General features: G+C 34.8%; 1 protein-coding gene across 7 annotated transcripts in view; it reads left to right on the forward strand.

Annotated features, from left to right (window-relative positions):
* The window catches only part of Ccdc85a (coiled-coil domain containing 85A), a 182,304-nt gene that overhangs the window by 150,364 nt on the left and 7,196 nt on the right, over window positions 1-24,744 (forward strand). For 3 of the 7 annotated variants that reach the window (XM_074049756.1, XM_074049755.1, XM_074049757.1), the window contains exons 4-5: window positions 19,356-19,490; window positions 22,602-22,721. The exons of 2 other annotated variants lie outside the window; for them this stretch is intronic. In XM_074049756.1, coding sequence (XP_073905857.1) covers window positions 19,356-19,490; window positions 22,602-22,721 — 255 coding nt within the window. The remainder of the gene's footprint in view (window positions 1-19,355; window positions 19,491-22,601; window positions 22,722-24,744) is intronic. 2 more of the 7 variants (XM_074049758.1, XM_074049759.1) reach the window with 1 other exon arrangement.

Consider the following 24,744-nt stretch of genomic DNA (forward strand, 5'->3'; position numbering starts at 1 on the left):
TGTCTAGAAAGCTGCGCCATAATCAGTGACTTTGGACTCTTGATAGTAATTAAGTGACTAAAACAGGCACAGTGATATGCTAGAAAGAACACTGAGTAGGGATTTAAAATACCAACATCTGGGCTTTGGTCTGTTTTTAATTAGTTGTTAGACCCAGAGGACATTCCTAATTTCTCTGAGCCTTATAAACCTTGCCTATGAAAGAGATTTGTCATAGGTGACATGGAAGGTTCTACCCAACTCTTCAAACCTGTGACTTTTTACAGAGAGATTGTGTTTATCTATATAATGTACATAAAACAGGGGTGTCCTTTCTGTTTGATACTAAAATTCCTTAAAACTATAACTTTTCACTTTATTGGGTTTATTGCTTTTAAATTCCTATTTCTATTACTGTGGCTTATTCAACCTCACTGGGTTCTAAAGTTAATAAAATTTTATTGAATATTTGGTATATTTTAATATAGTTCATGTATTCATATGGTCATAGTTCTATGTGTTTGAGGTACTATCACATCAAGTACACATATAACAAATTCATATATTAGTTTGAGCAGTGTTAGCTTATATGTATTTTGAGGGATAATATGTTTATTTTTGATCTTTATATGAAGTTATACATAATGAGCATAAACACACTATTTCTCTAGCAGTATACATATTTAAAATAGAATGAGTGTGATAAATGCCAATGGATTCTCTATGATTGTCCTCATTTCTTTTTTGTTTGTTTTCAGGGAGGAGGCACCAAATTATTTTATTTAAAGAAATTGTACAAATGAAAGTACTTAAGTGGATTTTGATGCATAGTGGATGTTTGTTTTGTTGTTCTTGTTGAATTATTTTCCAAAGTAATTCTTTTTAGTGTTCTTACTAGCTTAAAGTCTAGACATATTTTATTTATTTATTTATTATTTATTTAGGTGGCACTGGGATTTGAACCTGGCCCCTCCTGCTTGTTAGGCAGGCACTCTACTACTTGAGCAATGCACCCTGCCCTAGACACATTTCACTTCCTTCGTTTCTAAGTGAGATTCTTTCTAGCCCTCAGTATCGTAAACCAAAGTGTACATAAAAGCTTGAGTCACTGTCTTATACCCTTACAAAGTTATTAAGTCTGAGAATGAGAGACTCTTATTTCAGAATAGAGATTAAAGATAATATTAAAGATTGAGTTGGTTCTATCCAATGGTGAAGAGCAGCCCACAGGAAGTGCAGGTGGAATGCCAGTGCAGTTACCATGGGTGATCATCCCCAATGAATATGGAGCTACACTATCACCCTGGTGACTGTAGTGTCCTACAAGTATCACTGAGCTGTTCTTTAAATCTAGTTTGTGAATGCAACATTTCAAAGATGGTTTGGAAGTGTGAACATTTTTACTATTTTTAGAAGCTACAGTGTTATTTATTAGGTATTATTGTTTGAGAAGAAAATCCCTTTAAAGTTAGTATAGTCAAGGGGCACCTGAACTTAGCATTATTTTCTCTTTAGCACCCAAATAATATGAAATAATATGACTGTCCTTAAAAGGAAATTTAAAATATTTCAAAAAATTGCATGTCATGAATAGGGGCATGACATTTCACAGAGGGAATTAAAAATTTTTTGTTGACTTCAAGTATGATATATTTGATATAATGTGAGAGCCTTTGTCAATGCTACAATGTACCCTTACCCAGCACAACTATAAAATAAAAAAAGATGAAAGAATGACAGTATCAGAAATGTAACAAAATTAACTTTTATCTACCTCTACACTCAGATAATTTGTTTTCTTTATTTAAAATGTAGCATAATTTTCAGAAATTCAATTCTGAGATAAGTATAAATAAGTTAGTATGAAAATGAGATTACAAAGATGAGATATCACTTATTTTTTTTTAGCTATGTAGCAGACCAAGGAGAATAACAGAAGAGAGCCCACATACAAATCAAAGTCAGCTATGCTGTGGTACTCATAAGAGCAGTGTGCAGATGAAGAAAATGCTTTTTCAAAGATAGCTGACTTATTGGATTCATTCTACAGTCTAAAGCTTCTGAAATAACAACCAATAAATAGTGGGTGGGGCCTTTTTTGAGATTTCGTTGTTATTATTATTGACATAAAGAAAGAACCAAAAGTTGCAGGAGGTACACTGTGGAACAGAAGTTTATAATGAACTCTCACACATTACCTTTTACAGTGAGTCTCATGGAACCTGTGTAACCTGGCCTCATGATAACACATGACACTGATGAAAGTATGCTTAGAGGAGCAAGATTAAGAGATATTAAGTAAATGCTTAATTGTTTTACTACTTGAGGGTTTTCAGTGGTGGCATGGTAAATTTTAGTAAAATGATTTAGGGGTTACTTTAGAGTTTACTATAGAAATTCTATAAAGTATGTCTACATCAAAAAACAATGGAATAATTTGAAAAATGACCCATTCATATTGTAAGTATCGCATTACTAGTAGTTTGTGTTTTCTTAAGTCACATCGGCCCAAACTGGGCTTCCAGAGATGGTAACAGTGTGCCCCGTAAGGTCAGCCCTTGTAAGCCTATTTTTGGGAGCAGCTCCCCACTGAAGTAGGCATGTTTTCACTCACTATCTTAAATCTAGTCCTGTGGATTTTTAAACCTCGCCTCCCGGAACCTGACTTTGGATATTGACTGCCTGCTACAGTGATGTCCTGGTTAGTCCCATAAATTTCACAATATCTCACAAAAATCAGTTCAGCCCAGTTATTTGTGATTTCAGGAGTTCTGAGTGGAGACACACAAATAATGAAGCCCTCTTTCAGAATTCCTATCCTCTAAGATTTTTGTAAAGTCTACCATATAGGCTAATGATATTGAAACAAATTTCGAATCATTATTTAAAAAGAGAAAAGTGAAACATGAACAAGAGGCAGCTAATCTTTTACTATTATTAGCAGTTGTATTAGGAAAAGTTGGACAGATAAATGTGCATATTATAGGAGAAATATAAATCTTACTCAGATGTGGTATAGCAAATGCAGGAGTTGGGTACTGTCTTCTTCTGCCCTAAAAGGCCTCTCATTTGCTACAGAACAACACGCAAGGTGGGAGTCTAAAGTCTGACAGATAACAAACAACTAATAAACTCAGAACCAGATGGGAGCCATTTTGGACTGATATAAAAGCTGGCTCTGAGAAAGAAGGCTTTTTAATAGCCAAGATACATACATCAGCTGTTTTTGACACCCAAGGCAGGTGTTCTTAATGTCAAAGAGAGATAATTGTTTTCATGCAAATATTTTCATATGGTAGGAAATTTAATATCCATAACTATATAGAAACCTCCTAAGAGGAAAACAAAATGCATACTCAGAAACCATAACCCAGTAAATCTGATAACAATTAAAATTGTGTGGGAAGCATAGACTCTTATCCTTTTGGGTGCCTCACAAGGATTGAATGCCAAAAATTATCAGAAGTTCCTGTTAGAATTTGGATGACAGACATCGTTCTGACAAAGAGCCTTAAAACAAAGGGGAGTTATGGCAACTTTGTGTTGTAAAATGTGTTATTTTGTTTGTGAGGAGCCCCATTCAATTTATTCTTCTGTCTTTTACCCCAAATCTATTTTAATACATGATTCCTTAACCAGCAAAACTCACTTGCTTTTGTTAGTAAGGTTTATAAAACATTAAGATAGTTTGTGAATTGGAAAGGATCTTTGTCAATTGAAAGGATTTTGGAGAGGTCTCTTAAGACTGGACTCTCTAAATGATCACTTGTGAAGAAGGTAGCTTATGGATCCTCATGGAGTTAGCTTTTATTGGAGAAGATTCTCTTAGTTAGGGAAATGAGTTATACTGAACTTTTGACCCTAATGGATGAGGTAAGGATACAGGTAGGAGCACATGTAAAGGCTGCTGTTCGTCAGGTGTTGTTCACTTAAACATGGATTATATTCAGGAGCCTAATATTGGCAAAGATCACCAGAATCAGGCCTCAGAGTATAATAAGACGTCTTTGAGTTCTAGAAAAAGTGTTTCTCATTGACTTCTTATAGCTAAAGGTAATGTCATATTGATTTATAAATCAGAAGGACTTTGATTATTAAAAATGTTCAGTGTTGTTAGCACATTGATTTTTAATACTTTCTTGCCTTGAAAATACTTTTTAATTTAGATGTATTTTTGAGTTAATTTTTAAAGCATCAATCATGTGTGTGTTCAAATAAATCTTTAGGGCTTGAAGAGACAGTATAGGTCATGAAAAAGATGGTGTCAAATTTCTTCTTTTCTCATTATGGAATGGATCCTTTTTCTATGAGGAACAAGTTGGGCCACAGGATAATGAATGACTTATAAGAATGTGAAACCCTTAAAGACATTAAACTTCACATTAAAGAGAGTGCATGGGATAGAGACAATGCAGTCACTCATTTTTCCCTGAAAGTTTGTCTCTGTATCAAGTACTAAGCATATCCTGGGGTTCTGGATATTGACCCAGTCTCAAGTCAATCTTGATGATTTCCATTCTGACCTTGGCCCCATTATTATCTCTGTTTTGCAGATGGGGAGTGTTCACTAATGGGGAGAGGCAAGGTTTTCTATTATCATTCGTCTAGCATTCTTCCTATTTTGCTCAAACCTGTCATGTGGCAAGTCTGTTTCTCTTGAGACAAGATAACTAAGAAAGCAATAGTCCCACTACTGTCTCTTTTACTGCCCTACAAAACAAATTGTGTGTGTAATATCATCAGGGTCTGAATTTGTAGTTATCCAAGAAACCTGGTTTAGATTGTAGTATATGTTTTGATATCTTTTTGTGTGATATCATTGCTCTAACAATGATCGATCCAGAATGGAAACATTCCATTCTCTTAGCAATCTTAAGGACATTTCTAGTCTCCAAATAAATGGTTACTTGGGGAAGAATATTTTGCCTTCTTATCAGTTGTCTTCTGGTTCTATCACAGCTTGTCTTTAAGACCCTTGCCTCCTGTAGAGACATTCTAGATTATAGCAATCTGTATTGTCTTCTTCATTATCTCTTGGGGTTGGCAAACATTTTTAGGAAAGGTCCAGGCAGTGAACATTTTCCAACTTGTGGGCATATTATATGTTGTGGGCATATTCATGTCTGACATTGTACCACAAGAGTAGAAAACAATAACCACAGAAAATATAAAAATGTATGTGTATGGTATAGTCAAGTAAAACTTATTTGTCAAAATAGGAAGTAGGCTGGATTTAACTCAGGCAGTAGTTTGCTGTCTCTATTATGTAATTTTAATATATTCACTAGTTCCCCTGAATTACCTCTTATATCTTTGTCTTTTTAAAAAACTTGGTCCCCAAATTGTTGTTTAAATTTTCATCTGTATGTAAAGACTTTGTTATAAACAAATATTCTTCTCCGTAACTGTTTGCTATTTATTTTCATTGATGTTTCTTTGTCCTGTTGTCCCCAAATCTTCCCTAAGTTGTCAGCATTTGGATTTGAAATGTTCTGTAATTGTACCAGGGGAGTAGTTCAGCACCAGAGGCAAGGTCTTCTTTCCAAAGAAACCATTATCTTTGGAAAGAAAATGTTTTGGAGATCAAGATGATTGTATTTCACTTCAAAAGGCAAGACCAACTTATATAGGAGAGACAATTGTTGTGGTGCTGTTGGATAAGAAATTTGTACTTTTCTGAAAGAAACACATATTATAGTGACTACAGCTGTACTTTAGTGAGTGATTGATTATATTAATTTTGTGTCCTGGCTATTCTTGCATGCCTTAGAGAGATTGCTAAGAAAATAACATGGAACAGGCTTGCCTTTAAAAAAAACATCACATGGGTAGCAGCTTAGAAAGAACATGAGTTTTTATATAATCCTTCATGGAATAAGTGAAATGCTAAATCTATGCTTATCAATGGGTGAGGAAAGTGATTTCTGGTTAAGGAGGAGGTCTGAAATCAACTAATCTCCCTTTTTCCTTAAGTGAGGGCATTTTATGGAAGGATAAGAAATTGACAGACCATTAGTATAAATTAAGTGCATATTTTAGCATAATTCTGCATTTTTTAAGTCCTTCATATTGATATTCTTTCCTCCCATGATCTTTATCATCTCTGGTTTTTAATAATTGTGTGTGTGCTTGTAAAAGAAAGGAAAAGACCTTTGATTGACCATTTATGCAGTGTCATTCATCAAGGATCTGCAAGGTGCTTTGAAAAGAACAGAGGACAACAAAGGCTAGTTCACATCTCCAGCATGTTTTCTGTGGTTCAGCAAGAGACTTGTAAGAAAGGAACACTTATTTGTCTTTGTCCCCAAAACTGACTGACATCAAAAGAGCCAAGGAATAAAAGAGCCCTTAAAAAGATTATACATTGTGATGTTCACATCATAATCCATCAATATGTACAATTATTATTTGTCAATTAAAAATAAAATTAAACTTAAGCAGCTAAAAATGGGCCAAATGCATTTACAATGCTTGAATGGTGGCTGCTGGCAACCTGGCAATTATCAGGCATCTGTATAGCACTTAGTGTTTTCAGAGTGCTTTGCAATCAGTCACTCTTTACAACCACCACATGGAGCTAATTGATAGGTCTCTCCATTCTAGTGTTGAGGACAAGTGACTTGCCGAAGATCAGGTAGTGAGTGGCTAATAGAGCTCATTAGTTTCCGGTCATTTCTCTCTTGAGCTGGAAAAATATTTTTACCTTTTTAAAGGACATCTTTAGGCAGCTGGGAAAACCTACTAGTACAGGGTAACCTATTTTCTAGGATAATACTATTGCAAAAATTCTAATATAAAAATTCTTTTTAAAATTGGGCCTTCCTAAAGCTTTATGACATCACTTTTCAGAGGCTTTCAGTCAACTTTTCAGGAAATTTTGGCTGTTTGTGTTAAAGATTACATTTCTTTAGGTAAAGCCCCCAGGATTTTGGCCACTTGATTCCTTTCAAGTCCTTCACAGAGAGTCTTCAGGAAAAATTAATGTTTTTTAACTTGACAGATTTGGTTATGGCATTAACTGTAGTCAAAATTTGTAGGGGAGAAGATTTAAAACAATTTTTTATTTCAGGTCCTTGTGTGCTCTGTTATCCCCAGAATCTCATGTAGATCTTGCTATTTGGAGTGAGAAATATTGGTATTTATCATTGAATTTGTTACAGAATCTATATGCCATGATACATGATTAGTGGGCTTCTGCTGCTTTTCTTAGCATAACCAAACAATCCTTAATAAATAAATAAATAGGGAATAGAATTTCTGTAGGTCATGGAAGGTAATTCATTCCATATTTTACTTCTTGGATATTTTTGTCTCTTATGCACAGACTCTGTTTTAGGCAATGGGGAATATAAGAAAGTAAACACCATACAAGTTATAGTTAAATAGATGTATTTTTATTTTGCAGGTCATAAATATGTAATACATTACCTGGAAATGGTAATCTCTATCTAGAAAACAAAAATAAGTTATAGTGTTTGAAAGTGACAGGGATGGAGGGGGGTATATAAAATATATGGGGTAGAAAAGGCCTATCTGAGGAAGTGACATCAAAGAGTTACTCCCCAGTGACAGAAGTGAGTGTGGCATGGAAAAGGGTATTCTGAAAACCACAAATCACAGGACAAAAGTCTTATATGGGAATAAGCTAGGCATGCCTGAGGAAACAGAAAAAGAACTGCAGTATAAGTGAGATGGAAAGCAACAGGAGATGGAGTTGGAGAGTGGCAGGGAACACACTCCGCTGGCCAAGATTAAGTGTCTAGATTTGAGTTGGTAGAATGCCACTGGACAGTACCATGTATTTACATTTTTCAAAGTTCACTCTCAATGTTGGGAACAGACCAGAATGAGAAGGCAGAGGCAGGAAGAGGGGACACAGGGACTCTCACTAGGGTGCTCATTTGATAGTCTAGGAGAGCTGATGGTGGCTTGAACTAGGTGGTAGGGTAAACATGCTTGGAGAGGTTGGAGTCATGGTATGGTTTTGAAGTGGAGCTAACAATGCTTAATGACAGACTGGATGTGTGGAGAACAAGGGAAAGAAGCTGCATATGGCTTCTTAGGCTGGGCACTGGCAGCACCAACATGAGCCATTTATAAAGTTTGTGGTGCCTTTGTCGACCTAGCGAGAGGCGGTGCAGTGTTGGACCTCTGGAAGAATCAAAGATGACTCCTTAGGTTTTAACTTAAGCCACTGTATGATAGTGGTAGTGCTGTTTACTGAAATTAAGAAGATTGCATATAGGTGAGGAGGTACAGGGGAATCAAGTTCTTGTTTGGACGTGGTTACTTTGAGGTGTTAGACATCAATGGGGAGATGCTGTATAAAGAGTTAGTTCTATACTTCTGGAGCTCAGGTGAGAGACCAGAACTGGAAAGAAAAATTTGGAAGAATGAAACATATACACATATATATGTGTCATTATATGTATTTTAATACCATGGAACTGAATAAAAACTTGTGAGTGAATGATGAGAAAAAAAGGGGCTTGTAGACTGTGTCCTGGGGAACACCAAAATTTAAAGGTGAGAAATGAGAGATGAGTCAGCAATGCAGATTGGAAGAAGAAACCCATTTAACTTTTTTAGTCTATCAGAATTATGGACAATTTTAGAACTTACTTAGGAGCCAACTGCAATCTTTTCTTGTTTTAACTCCCTGATGAATCCTTTTTGAATGTTATTCACTTAAATGAACACATATAGTGTGAATCACAAATTTCTATCACAAATTATTTTTAGAAAGAGCACAAGTGAACTTTTTTGCCCCTGGTGGTACTAGGGGTTGAACTTGGGGCCTCACACTTGCTAGGCAGGCACCCCACTTGATCCATGCCATAATCCTTTCTGCTTTACATATTTTTGGGATAGGGTCTCACATTTTTGCCCACAGCTGGTGTCTAACCTGCATCCTCCTGATCTCTGCTTCCCAAGTAGCTGGGTGGTAAGCCACCATCTTCAGCTACAAATAAAACTCATTTTGCTTTCTTCTACGTGAGTACTGTTTATGACAACATGAGTTCACACTTCATTACTTTTGTGTTCTGATAATGTTCTCACTAGTGGTAGTTTGCTTCTTTCTCTGCTGGCATAAGAAAGTAGACAGAGGCTACATTCTAGATCATAGTGATCTAGATATGTCTAGACATGGCTGCTCTTATTTTTGTAAACATTTAAGCATAAGATTATTATTAATGCTCTAAGATAGAGCTTTCAACAGATGGTACAGGTGGAACTTCAGTCTAATAAGCAGTGTACTCATTTATATTATTCATAGGTGTCCTAGAAAGGTAGCTGCCTTTGTAAGAAGTTGACTCTTTCTGCCTCTCCATTGGCCTCTCTTTTGTCCTGACCTTCTCATTTAATGTGTGAGATACATGCACTAGAAGAATCATTAAGGAAGCTTACAGCCCTTCCTTTCTCCAAAACCAGTGCAAAAATTACCCCTTTACAGTGTGATATTTCTTAGTCAACTCAACAACAAGTATTTATTTTAAATAGCTATTTAGTTTCTGGGGCTCTAGCTCTGTTGATGTGTTCCGCTGGGCTCTGGTAGCATGCTGAGGTGTTTAATACAGTTATTAATGGGCTGTGCGCTGTACGTCAAGTGTAATGTTAATTAGCATTACTTATTTTGCTATCACATCCCATTGCCAATTCAGTTCTGTGTCCTTGCACTCTGTGTCCTACTTATGCCTCCCTTTCTTTTTTATAAGCCCAAGATCTAAAATTATTCAGGTATGTTCCTGTTTGCAACAGTGTGAATTTTTTCTATTTAATGTCAACCTGATTGGACAGCAATTTAGATGTATATTTTCCCTAGAAATTTCAGTGTTTCTCATTGGGAATTGACTGGTTAATAAAAGTAAAAAAAATTAAGCACATAAACTCATTACCTAGAAACAGAATGTACATAGATGCAGTTGTCCATATGTCCTACCTATTGTTTAGCAGCTGTTTTACTTTCTTTTTTTTTTTTTTTAACTAGACCTTCATTGTTATTCTTGGTTGTCACTCTGGGTCCAGAGATACAGGATGTTTGCTGTCTTAATCTTTTTGAGATACTAATGCTTTTCTTCCTGGGGTTTGCCCTCTGTAATTCTTGCAAAAAGGCGTCCTGCTAACCTTATGTAATTACTTTCACTTAAGTATTTTTTTCTAGGAACTAAATTTATATGTCTGCAAATTTCACCTGGAGAAAAAGATATTTCAAAATTATTTTCTTTTCCTACCAAGAATGTTGCAATGCTTAATTTGGTATTTTAATCAGTGATCATTGCATGAAGTTAAATCATTTGTAATAAAGATTTTTACAAACCTCTTTTATTACCTTACATGTTAGAGGAAAACCACTTGGAGGGTATCTGTGAGAAAGAATGCTTCAGGGCTTTGTATTGTTAATCACTTCTTTGATCTTGACATTAAAAATCTGAGGAAGGAGTTAGCTATGTTACATCTCTTGGTATTTCCTATGCTGGTTAATGCCCTGACAATTTAGTTGGTACCCAACCAGATAGCTGGAAGTCATTCTAGCTTCTTTTCAACCTTACTGTTTACATTTAAATAAACATTGCAGTTCATAGGATCTTGCCCTTTAATCTATCAATATCATCATTTTCAGTCCTTCTGCTATTATCCAGCAAAGGCAGTAAGTAATTATTTTTCAGCTAACTGCTTGTTTAATCTCCTAATTAGAACTTCATCCTGGTTAGTCTTGTCCTACACAAATTATTCTACATATTATTACCAGATAAGTCTATAAGTACAAGTCAGTTCCTGTTATAGCTCATGGCTCTATACAGAATAAGTTTCAAGTTGTTCATATAGCAGAGAAGATTCTCCTCTCTCCATGTTATGTCACCCTCAGTTTTTGCTACTGTATGTCTCACATTTTAGACTCACATTTTCCGGAATTACTTTTGTTTCCCTGGATGAATAATCAATGTCAGATTTTAGGTTCTCTGAATTGAAGTGCTTTATCACTTCTAGTGTATACAACTGCATAGTATTCCAAGATATATGAAATATTACTATAAAATGTTGTTGGAATTAAAATTGAGCCATGAACAAAATTCTTGCCAGCTCACCCTAAGGTGGGTGGTCAAAGTTGTAATTACTCCAATCTGTCAGATAAATGAAAGCACAGTTCATATGACCATGACTTGCTCATCACCAGAGCCAGGATTGAAGCAGGATTTTCAAGTACCTATTTAAGAACTATGGAGGAAAAGAAACAGAAGAAGAAAAAGAGATGATGAAATAGGGACCAGACTGAAAAGAAGGTGATATCCTGTGTCATACTGGTGTGACACAAAGAAAAACATGGAATCCAGAAGATTGTTGAAGAAAACTCAAACCCAAAGAGAAGATAGTTGGGACAACAGATAGAGTATACTCTTGATAAGATCCCTATATTTAGCTGGACATTACTTTATTTCATTTACAGCATGACCTATATAGTATTCAGAGTGCATTGTCAGTAATTCTTAACATAAAATTCCAAATTTAAAACTCATTTTATTAGTATTATGTATATAGACTTTATGAAAGTGTTGTGGCCACAGCTGTGTGCCTAGAGTGAGAAAGTCACATGATCACCAAGCCTGCATGTACCAATTCATCAGCCTACATTACTGCATCCTTGTCAGTTATCAATAATAACACAATCCTCTCTAGACACCTGACTCCTTCTAACCAGTGTGATCCTCCCAGGAGCTTCTGAATCTCCCTGCAGTCCAAGAACTAGAAAATAAGTGCATAGAACAGGAGAACTGTAGGGTCCCAGACAGTGAATGAATTGATAACAGTATCTTTTCAACAACTTAAAATTTTATACTGACAGATAAAATTGTATTTACCATGTACATAATGTTTTGAAATACATATGGATTGTGGAATGACTAATTTCTCCCACTTAGTGTTTTTGTGGTGAGAACACTTTACATAACGCTCAGCATTTTTCAAGAATTTATTATTTATTATTGTCACTATGCTGTATAGTAAATCTCTTAAACTTATTCCTGCTCACTGAAATATTGTATCCTTTGACCAACATCTCCCAATACTTCCCATCTTCTCAATTTTTTTAGATTCCTCATGTGAGTGAGATCCTACAATATTTGTCTTCCTGTGCTTGGGTTATCCAGTTAATATAATGTCTTTCAGATTTATCTTTGTTGTCCTAAATGACATAATTTCATCTTTTTATGATTGAATAGTATTTCATTATGTGTGTATATATGCACAACATTATATATACACACACCACATTTTCTTTATCCATTCATCCTTGTTTAGACTTAGGTTCTTTACATATTTTGATTATTGTGAGTAGTGCTATAGTGAACATGGGAGTACAGATGTCCCTTTGATGTACTTATTTCACTTATTTTGGGTATGTACCTAATGATCAGATATAATCCAGTGTGCTGTATTGCATGGAAGTTTTAGCTTTTTGAGGAGCCTCCATATTATTTTCCATAATGGTTGTCCTAATCCCACCAACATTATGTAAGAGTTCCACTTTCTCCACACTTGTTATCTTTTGTCTTTTTATTCTTACTGGGGTGAAATTATATCTCATTACATTTCCCTGATGATTACTGATGTTGAACATTTTCCCATATATTTTTTGACCATGAAAATGCCTTCTTTTGAAAAAAGTCTATTCAAGTTCTTTTCCCATTTTAAAGTGAATTATTTTCTTGCTAATGAGTGGCTTGAATTCCTTATATAGTTTGGATATTCACAGTTAGTGTTTCATGAGGTGTTCATATGTAGTAGGAATTCATATTGACCAGCCTTAATCTTTTAATTAACAGAACTTGGGTAGTCCTAACATGTAGTAGGAATTTAGTGACTGAGAGCAGTTATGACTAAGACATGACCTCAAGTTGTCTTCTACCTACAGAGGAGACAAAAATGTAAACAGACTACAACTCTTGGCCATGAGTGAAGGAGAGAATTATCCTGTTATGACCACTTTCTGACTTCTCTCTGCATGCTACCTAATGCTGTCATCAGCAATAGGAAGTTGTTTTGTGTGTCAGGACCCTCACTTGTGTTTGCTGGCAATTCTATTCTTTCCTAATGTGCTGCTTAAAGTCAAATGCAGAATGTTTGCCTGGTGTGTTGTTAAGGAACCTTTGTTTTCTTCCATAATTTCTGCAGATCACTGACTGCTGGTTTCATCTCTAGGTGTGATTGCTGTCCCAGTTTTCAAGGTGCTGCAGCTTCCTCTATCTCTTTACTCTGAGGATTCTTTGTTCTTTGAACCACTGCCTTGTGCCAGTCCATTTTGTGTTCTTTTTCTTATAGTGGTGTTGTTATAGTAGGATGTTTTGGAGATTTTTAAGTCTGTTTCATTAGCTAGAAAAAACAATTTTCCACTTGGGGTGGAAATATGGTTTCCATTATACCTAGACTATTGATGGCTGAAGCTTAGAGAGGTTCCTTTTAAATCGTTTCAAGCTCCAAATTCTTTAGGCAAATTCTCCTCATTTTGTGATCTGCTGTGGAGCTGTTATCAGAAATGTTGCATTGCAGTTTTCCAACATAGATCTCTTTCTCTAAATCAGGATTTCTCAACTTCAGCAATATTAATATTTTTGGCTGAGTAATTCTTTGTTGTGAAGGAACTATCCTGTACATTGTGCAATGTTAAGCAGCATCCTTGGTGTCTACCCACTAAATGATAGAAACTGCCTAGTTTTGAAAACTAAAAATGTCTATTGGCATCTAAACCAAATGTACCCCTGGGAAGCATATTGCCACCAATTGAGAATAACTGCTACACATAATAAGCATATGAAAGTAAATTGACACATTATAAAATGTGTTGACAACCAAAGCATATTTTCTTGCCTGATAATAAGGAAATACTGAATTCATCCCCTATCCTAAACTAGATGTGTTCTGATGAGGTATGTGATACTCTATGACAGTTTGACCAAGCTTTAAGACTTATAAAAAATTAAACATCTTTAAGTAACAGGAAACCACATTTAATCGATCAACCTTCAGGCTTCCTATAATAGATAAAAAGGATCTAAAATTTGTTACAAGTGCATTACATCTGATTTATATCAAGTGAGAAGCCTGCGTTTGTAGGACATTACAATATTATTTTATTGAATATGATTTTAGTCATTTGGGAATGAATATATGTATGTACTTATATACACATGAGTATACATGTACATATATGTATACAAACATGTGTGTGTGTATATGTATGCATGTATTCATTAGAATTTCAGTATATCCACTTCCTGTTGTTTCAGTTTAGAAACCAAAATTTCTTTTATAAAAATTATTCATTTATTCACATGTGCATACATTGTTTGGGTCATTTCTCCCCCCTGCCCCTCTCCCCACCCTCTCCCCTCGTCTTCCCCTCACTTCGAGGCAGAACCTGTTCTTAGAAAGCATTTTCATTAAGAAAAGAAAAAGAAGAAAAAAGAAAGTTGAAACATTGTCTAGGATTTTTCTGGAATCTTTATTTTAGGCCATTTTCTTCATGTCAGAGACTACAAATCAAATTCTGAATAATCATCCTTTTGTGATTCATATGCTTTATGTAATTTAATATTAGACACCTTTGATTTTTCATTACTACTGTGAAGAATAATTAACATTTTATGGATTCACTCAAATTTGAGAAAAGCATGATTGTATAAAACAGTTAAATTATTTTTCAAAATTGGATTTTGCTTCCTTCATTTGTATAGATAATCCATTGACAGCACCTGCAAAAGAGGAACTATTATGTCTTAGATAACCTTGTACATCTTTAAGTACCTTGATGAAAACAATTATTAGAATGGCCATAATCTGAAGGGAAAATGTTACAGACATGGTAGTTGAAAGCTCCACGTTGAATTCATGTTTAGGTGTACAGACGTTTAGAGCATCACCCAAGCCCTGACTGTTGGAAGTCTCGAGACCATGTCTCTCATGCAAAATCCATGCAATTACCAATTACAGAATGTTTGCCCATCTATTCTTCCTTTCAAAGACATCAATGTAAAAGTTTCTAAGTCATAGTGACTAATAACTATTCCCATGAGCTTAAATTCAGGTCACTTTTTACTTCCAATTCTTTATTAATCAGGTTTCCAATGAATCCTTCTTAGTGTCTTTTTTTCCATCAGTCTTCCAACAATAATCAGTCTATCTGTATGTGTGATTTGCTGAGATACCTGGTGATTAAAGAGTGCCACATAGATAGCCCCCTTTTCCTTCCTGTCAGGACTAAATTTTCACTTCTTCCTCACAAATTTCAGAAGCACTTCATTTTCCATAAAATCACATAATAGTCCTTTACAGAAATTTCCAGAGTTTTAGAGGAATAAAATTCTTGACTATAATATACTTGTACTGAGACTTTTAAAAAGATTCAATGATCCTTAACTCATGAGTTTCACCATTTGCTTGCTTACCTACAAGTGCAGACTTTTTTATTGATTCATGTTGCCTAATTGCATATAGGAATTATATGGAGGAATATATGTGAAATTTGAATAATTTTATAAGTTTCAAAAATAATTACAGTTTGATGGCAACCAGATTGGAGAATTACTGACATTTTACGGGACAATGGGCCCAGATCTATATGGCTGTTACTTTTTTTTTCTTAAGGTTGTATTACCCTTTAATTTGGGTGATAATTTCAGTAAACTAATGAAACAATGGATCTCAGAGATGGAGGATATGAAATCTCTGTATTTCCTATATTTTTGCTCTGTTCTGAAGACTATTTTATTACCAGCCATTCTTGCTTTTAAAGTAGATGAGGTGCAGGATGAAAACAGACTGGGCAAGCTCAGATCCATACCTAACCTTGGGAAGGGAACCACTATAATATGATAATGATTAGTGTCATTTTCTTATTTTTAAGAAAAAACTCATATGGATCTCATCAGAATTTAAAATGGTGATGGGAGTACTTCATTATAAAGAATATAGTGTTTCTGTAGGTGAGGAAGATCAATAGTCACTATAGTATCCAGAGTGCATTCAACTTTTTGCTCTGAATGTAATAATCATATTAAGAAAAATATTTAAAACATAAGATTCCTACTTTTTCTTTTGTTTTACTGCATGTGCAATAACAAAAAATCAAGACATTCATTTTAAAAATTCAATGTGTCCTTCTGCAAAACAAAAGAATAGAAACTTCAAGAGTGTTAATTAAAATGATTTCACTAAAAATAGCTGTAACCAAACCATAATAATAAAATATCAAAAAGACAACTTAATCACAATAGTTCATCTTGCCATTTCTCTTTAAATTCACATTAAGAATTATAGTAATTTTACTCACTGAGATACTGAATAATATACTTTATGTTTATTCAGATGATCTTTTAAAATTTGCAAGACTTTTTATTACTTGACTCTGAAATAGAAGTCAGTTATTTTAAGGACATTAATAGAAAATTCACCAAATTTCAATTTTTAGAGAAGACATTTCAGGTGTGCAATAAGAATCACAGAAATATTCCTGCATTTTTATTCTTCAGTGATATGAAGGGATATTTTTGTTTCCTGATCAAGGGTGTTTGTTAACAGTGTTATAACTTATGATTTCTGTAATGAGTACTTACAACATAGCAAGTAATCTGTAATTTACCTCCTACACAATCTGGATGCAGAACACTGCTTTACTATTAGCACTTAGGGTGGACCATTTTGGTATCTAAAATAATTTGTGGGTATTTTTATATATCTCTCTATAAAGTAGCTGAACAGTATACATATTTCTTTGGGACCAGAGGGGGTCATCCAGGCATTGTTTTTTTAAATATATATATAACTTTGAATTTTTTGGAAAGCTGCAGAAAATAAAAGTAAGCAAAAAATCCTCAGAAAATAGCAAGTAACTTTATTAAAATGATTTGGAATTGTTCTCTGAATTGATGGTCAGAATTGGTTTTCCCCATTTTGAGTTTCCAAAATGGCCAGAAACAACTCCAATAGCTGAGTTATTGAATACTTTATGAAACCATCTTCAGAAAATACAATGATGGACAATTATAGAGTTGACAAAGAGCTAAGCTTTCATTACTGTATAAATACCATTCAGATATAATATATTTGAAGGTCAAGGTCATGATGATTGGCCCAGAATACATTTTCCCTTATACCTAAACTTAAAAATAACGTTGCCATCATGAGTAGAAAATCAATAATCCTGATTCTACAAGAGCACCTTTTCCTTTAAAATGGTTGTTCATCAAGTAGTGCATTCTTCCACAAAAATCTGGCTCTTGCATATTGCTCTCTCTTACAAGGCTACTAATACTTTAACATGTTTAAGAAGAACCTTTTATAAGGCTTAAATGTATAGCTATTATTTTATGCAGTGTCTACTTTCTGAAAGTGGGAACTTTTTGTGTATTCTCTCTGTAATATATAATGGCTTTCCAGAAAGCTTCTAAATGGTTGTAGATGCACCTCACATTTTATGGGTATGGTAATGAGTTTTGTTACAATGGATAGGCATTGGGATTTAGCCTCACAGCACATTAAGAAAGAATGAAAATACGAACTCCTGTGTGTTTTACATAGTTTCTCAATTTGGAAAGCATAAGGTCAGATACATGCCTGAGTTGTGGAAAGAACCAAATCAGATGATAGAACTACTGATTTGTAAAAGTAGCTACAAAATTTGCATTCCTAAGTAATGATCATCTCAGAAGTAGAACTGTGTAGATTGGGGGGAGAGGTGAATGTTAAGACATCAACCACATCATAAACTGTTGGGGCATACTTATTTGGGTGATGGAAATAGGTTAGACCCTTATACATGAAGTAATTACCAAAAGTCAAGTGTTTAAGTCAACAATGCTCTGTTGAAATGATCATTATGGCCAGAGTGCAAATGCATAATTTTCCCCACCAGTTGTGAAAAATAGAGTAGATTTGACTTTAGTAGGCAACCAGCACTGATTTCCTAGACTTGGAACAAGAGTTTTGTGAGTACCAAGTGCTAGACACCATTGTTCCCTTGTTACTTCATTTAAGACCTTGGTTCATTTTCTATATTGTTTAGCTTCAAAAGTTAGAAAAGAGTGGAAATTAGACCAGTACTATTTGGAATAGAGCACTAACTTTCAGAAAAATAAATCAGTGAGAACTGAACTTTTATATACTAATTTTTAGTTTCCCAAAATTAATCTCAGTACTAGACACTGGAATTTTTGGTCATTTTGTGGATTTTCTATAATATTTCCCTTACCATGTCTTGGGACATACTATCCTTAGTTAAAGGCATTAGTGTAAATTGGCAGGAAGAGGAAACCATGTTCAAATCAGTTCATTTTTCTTCTGACAATTTAATAGGATTATAGAATTTGATCACGTAAAAAGCTGAAATTTAGGCTGGGTATTATGGCACGTGCTTGAATTCCTAGCTTCTCAGACAGAGATTGGAAGGATTGCAGTTTGAGGCCAACTCAGGAAAAATGTTAATGAGAACTCATCTCAACCAACAAGCCTGTGCTTATAATCCCAGCTGCAATTAAAGAAAGACAGGAGGACCTTGGTCTGTGGTTGGCCTTGAGCAAAAATACAAGACTCGACCTGCAAAAAATAACTATAGCAAAAAGCGATTGGGGATATGGCTCAATTTCACCTACCTAGCAAGCATAAGGCCCTGAGTTCAAAACCACATTATAGCCAAAAAAAAAAAAGGTGAAATTTAGGATTTTTCTTTGTATTGTTTTTTTAATTCAGTTATGCAACTTCTAGTTCCAACAATACAGAAATTTGGGAGTTAAGTGACCAGTAGAAAATTTGATAACTATATAGATTTTTTTATGTAAAATACTTATTTTAATGGAATGATAGCCTCTGAGCTCATTACACTGCTTATTATGCAGGAATTTTGTTGAAAGTGATGTAGTGTCAATTTTTCTGATTATTATTGAAATACACACACACCCATGCAACTGGTGTTTCTTAACAAAACAGCATAGGACTTCCAAATGTATTTCAAGTAATTTCCGGTAGGTAAAAGCTACATAGTTTCTACCTGGAATACTTATGGTAATTCTGTTTCTCACAGGTTAAAACCTATGAAAAAAAGTTGTGAAAGTATTTTTTCTACAATTTAACTTTTATTATCTAACATTTTTATAGCTTGAGAATGTAGTTATATCTTTGCCAAATAGTCAGGAGAAATCAGCATTAGTGCTACCATACAAGGCTTCTGATTATTATTTTTATTTTTTCCCTAGCTGTAGGTGCATGCTCTAGCTTGCCATTGTGGTCATTGTGGTTCATTTCATTAAGCTTGTTCTATCTGCTTTCTTGACACTTGGGAAACAGTATTTTTTTTCTGAGTGATTGTACCATATTGTTCCAAATATAAGGCCACCCAGAATAGAAGGCAACCTCCAACTAGAAACAGCTCAAATATGGAGAAAGGCTGGGGGCCCAGAGCCCGGCGGGTCTTGCAGTGGTGGCAAGGGTGCCGAGGAATAGGACGATGCCTGCCCACTCTCCCGGTGAGTGAAGATGAGTCAGCTGCCTGCATATGCTTGTGTGTAACCAGATGGCTTCTGTTGCTAGAGGAAAAGTTATTCTTGGGGGTACAGAATAAGTCTGTGCACATAGAAGAAGGTTGTTGGGTGTCTAAAACTGGGGAGGGAGGACGGAAGTAGTCTTCAGTCCTGAATAGTTGTCTTCAGTGTTTTCCTGACCCTGGTGTTGAAAGTTGAACAACCCCCAAAAGAAGGAACAAAGGTACCTTGGACCTTTCATAAAAAGAAGTATAAAAGGTCAGTGGCCATGAAAATGAGCTAATACCATCAGACATGTCTAAGTCCAGCTCAGAAAGTCGTTCCTTCTGCTTGCTAATTGACTGAAATTGAATGGTGGTGCATACTCTATGGATTTGCACTGAGTATTCATGTGTAGTTTGAAAACAGGCTGCTCAAGCTGGGAATACCAACTCTAATTTTATTAAGATTTTCTACTTTTTAAATTTCCTGTCTTCTGAGCCAGCCAAGTACAATTTAAATAAAGGGACTTAATCTTATTGAAATAAGCTCCAAGAGACTATTTAACAGCATTTGCTATACTGTTAAATATATATATATACCTAGTAGTATATTTAAAAAAATAGCTCAGTGAAAATGCATTAGTCAATTGAGAATACATTCTGATTGAACCTAGAAAATTCTCCAAATATTGGTCTTATTCTATTAAGCATATAGAAAGGTAACCTTATATTTTGATAGTATTAAATGAGACAGTATGATGGCCTTGATTCTGTTGTTACAATCTACAAAACTATTTAGCAACTTTTGGTGCTAAACTTTACCAGGCATTTGGTTACCTTTGACCTTCACAAAAAACAAACAATCAAACAAATAAAAAACAACACACACATAAAATGTGTGTGAACCTTTATCTTTCTGATTGATCGCTAGCCCAGAGCCATTAAAACTAATTTGAAGTAGAACTTTAATCTTTGAAAGGTTCATCTTTTCCCCCACTGGATACTCTAGGAAAGATCCTATTATAGCTCCTCCTCCCTTATTAAGAGAAACTTCTAACAAAATAGTGTTCAATTGTTTGCTTCTGAATACATGTGACCACAATGACTTTCCTAATGTTTAGACTATGCTAACTGGCCCAGACGACTTGGTACAAGGATGCTATTAACATCTTTGTTGATTTTAGAACTTCTCTTAAACCAAAACACCCTGAAATACAGAGACACCTTTCTTAAGCAAATTATGCTATTATTTATATGCCTACCTTTTCACCAAATGTGATAATAGAACCCTTGAAAGAGAAGGATGGGCAGAAAACATTTGAAAGAAAGACCTGGCAGGAGGGTAGCCCAGACAGGGAAGTATTAATGCCTTCCAAATTAGATCACCAGTCAGGAGAAAAATAGCACCAAATGATATGTCCTAAATGGTAGGTGAAGTGAACTCTATATTCTTAGAAGTCTTTTCAAAATAGTTCCTCAGGGTGGTATCAGGAGAGGACAGGAGAGGACCAGTGTTATTCAGGGAAGAAGAGCTTCTTTGTAATTCCATAGTTTTGGAGCCATTTAATCTCTACAGAGGAAAGAGCTGGGGGGAAAAAGTAGGAGAGGATATGCCCCTTAACCATCTTTAAACTTCAAATTATTTGTATTGGGGATTTTATGTCTGTTTTGATCTGTTAAAAATATAGGAAAACATTTTATAATTTTACTTTCCAGAGGGGACTAGAGCTTTTATATTTGATAGACTTGTTTCATTACCTGCTCTTAATTAACTCTTAGTAGCAATAGACGACAGAATCTTTGAAGTTACCAAAATGTCATATTTCACTGTTTATTTTTCTGTTAGCTAGTGAAAGCAGTGGGAAAAGGACCTGATTAATTTGCCCAACTCTTTGACCAGGGAAAAGAACATGGCCTCAGTAGGCAGTGGGACTTTTAAGGACATAGGAAGAAATGCAATAAGGGAAGGGAGAAAATATTCCTAATTGCATAAGTAATAGTCACTGTAAAAATAAATGTGAATTGTTAATTTCTCTGTAAATGATACCTATAACTTGCTGCATATAACTTTCCCCCTCATAGATAAAATGTACACCACAAAAGCTCTCCTGGAGATATTGCAGTTGAATGTCCCCAAACCATTGTTTTGTCTTTTCCTTTATGAATTCATAGATGGTGTATGTATACCTTTAGTGGTTCTGATTAGTGGGATTAAATTGATAGGATTGACTTAAATGGAACAGTCATTAATCTATTAGATATGGTGCAAAAACAAAAAACCCCACCAAAAACAGGTTTGGAAACTTCCCATTCCTGCTTTTTCTAGAAGAGTAGATAATTGTTGCTCTTTTTTTTTCTTTGCTGATCCATTAGTCTTTCTCCAAATAATCTTTAGAAAAAGTACGGACCCCTGAGGGGAAGTTCCCAATTCTAATACAGATGACTGTGGTTCACACAGGTCTAATGAATCATGCCCAGGATCTGATCTCTCATCAATTATGTTGAAGAATCACTAACTTAAAATATGTAATTTGTGTGTATTCTGTTTTTAATTTTTTAAAAGGTTAGAGAAAAAGAAATGAGAATCATTTTTTAAAGAAAATGTTGAATTTGGTTAAATCTCTTTCAAAAATTTTCTACTATATAGGTCTCTCCCTCAAAGAACTGTTTCAGAAGAGACACAATTTCTCCAATGCAAGAAAGTGATGTGTCCATGTTTTCTGAGACATACGGAATATGACATTTGCCCTGCTGAATAAGCATGTTTAACTCAGCTGTGGAATAACTCATGAAATCCCTGCTCTTGAGTACCTATAAATTTCAAAAATCATTCTTGAAATGTTCTTAATGGGCATTCCTTGAGGGGCATTGCACTCTTTGGTAAATTGTAGATGACATCTGGACATGTATAGGAATGGTTCTTGTTTAAGTTTTCTTGGTGGTTGAGAGGCAAGTGTATTCCAATTAATAAGCTGACAGCATTTTAGAATAGGCTAGGGAAAAAAGTAACAAAATGACTGAGTCTCATTTGGCAGTGGAACTGAATATTGAATGACATCTATGAGGTTATAAACGACTTTTGTTTTAATAACAAAGTTGTTGATTTTCTACTAAGGGTTCTTTTAGGTTGTCATCAGGGGCTGATGGGAGTAACAGTTCACCCAACTCTCCAGCTAGCTTCAGTGGACATACCACACCTTCTCAGCAGCCTGAACCTGTGGTCCATTCTCTTAAGGTAACCAACTGTGTGCACCTATTTCTTCAGAACTTCAGTTGTGTCGTGGCTTGTTTGCTGTGGTCTGGTAGTCCTCACAGTCCTGCTTTAACCATAGATACTTTATTTTTTGACCCCTCGTAGTATAACTTTTTAATCTTAATTTTTGAAGTGTGATTATAATTTTTTTAAAAGACTAACAGTGGGTTTGAGTACTTACAGTTGAATCTTTAGTTTTATCATTTTTTTGAGTAATGTGAGTCATATCTACCTGCACTGAAGTTGAAGTCTGATGTGCATGCATATCCATGTGTGTAAAATACTGTTATAGGTTTCATGTGTGTAATATTTATAGTATAGATGTCTTCAAATGTAGGGAATTAATAGTTGATCAAAAGAACACCATACTCTACCTCTACTAAGTCAAAATTTAGGCATCAAAATTCAGTTATTGATTCTTTAAGAGGGTATTATATACATGTATTATATATAAGACTCTGTAATCTTATAGTCTTATACAGAAAGCTAATTTATTTTTGGCTTTTATTTTAGATTCTACAATGACTTCACAAAAATTTGGTCAAAATTTATCATTTATTATTTTAACTTTCTAGTAAATAAAGGTAATGATAAATAAGCACCATAAATAAAATTAGCAGAAGTAAAAATCATAAATATTTATCTATAAGAAGAAATTGATAACTGATGCAGGCAATACAAATCATCTTAAAAACAGACAATTCCATCATATAAAACACTGTCTGTCAAATATGTCTGTCATTCCTAACAACCTTGATCACACATTTCTGTGTCATAATGTAGGGAGAATGATTCTTTTGCCACATAACTTTCACAATTTTTGTTAAAATTGTTCCAGTTTCTGATTTAGCATCAGAATGAAGATGCACTTTTGGAGTGGGCCACACCTCCCATGGCATGCATAGAGCACACAAGTAGATGAGAACTTGAAAATGCATATTTACTTCTCAGTATATTTTGCTTTAGCTTATATAAAATGAGTTTGCTTTTCCCAAACATATATTAATTGTTGATGAGGGAAGATAGGAGAACTATGCTGGTGGCCATTAGCAATACACTTGCCATTTCCTGTCTTAATTGGGATAATTCACAAAGTGAGCAACTAAGGAATTTGTGGGAAGGCATAGCCATTATGAGGGGCACTGCCCTGAATCTGGTCCATGTTGGTGTATTGACTGATGAACATTTTGCTCTGTGTAGGAGCATTTGGATGAACTTTACCATGAATCAGGCACTAGCCATCTGAAAAGCATTTTAGAATTAGAAAATGGAACAGAGATTAGGTTCAATTTTGTAACATTATAGTTTCTGTAGAAAATCTAAAAGTAACCTTGCCCTTCTACTTAAACCATTTGAAAACAGTTTCAGTCTGCTGCTTTGTTAAATGGCAAATGTCGTTTGAATCTAATGAGCATAGTAGGTCACATTGAAATCTTCCTATAATTTCTTAGTGCAGCTGTTCGTGTGACCTCAAGGGACAAGGAAGGAGGCAAGGAAAAGCTCCTCAATTTTCTCTGAATTCATTCTGTAATTTCCATGCAAAATTTTATCTCAAGACAGAGAGAGAGATTATGTTATAATCAGAATATATAAGTGTGTTTGGTTGGCAAATGGGTGCTGCTGAGCAACTGAAACATCTTTATTGGATAACTAGAGGTCCTTGAATATAAAATGTTTTTGCTTCTGTAAGTTAACTGTATCATGAAACAGAAGTATGTGTAAACATACTCTTTGCATTTTAAATCATCCATGTACCACAAAAAAATACCCATAAATTTTGATTTTAAGAGTCAGCCATCTAAAAGTGGTTTATATCTTGAGATTTTTCTGTTGTGAAAGGAATAATTAAAAGAATGGTCCAGTTTCTCCCTTTTGATGGATTTTAAAGAAGAGTCTAGGCTCTCTGGTCATGATTTATGGGGGACTGCAATAAATCAGCATGAGAAATTATCCCAATTATAACAAAGCCCTATTTCTCTGGCTTTAACATTCATGATTCCTATTA

The sequence above is a fragment of the Castor canadensis genome, chromosome 12, assembly GCF_047511655.1.
Source record: "Castor canadensis chromosome 12, mCasCan1.hap1v2, whole genome shotgun sequence".
NCBI classification, from domain to species: domain Eukaryota; kingdom Metazoa; phylum Chordata; class Mammalia; order Rodentia; family Castoridae; genus Castor; species Castor canadensis.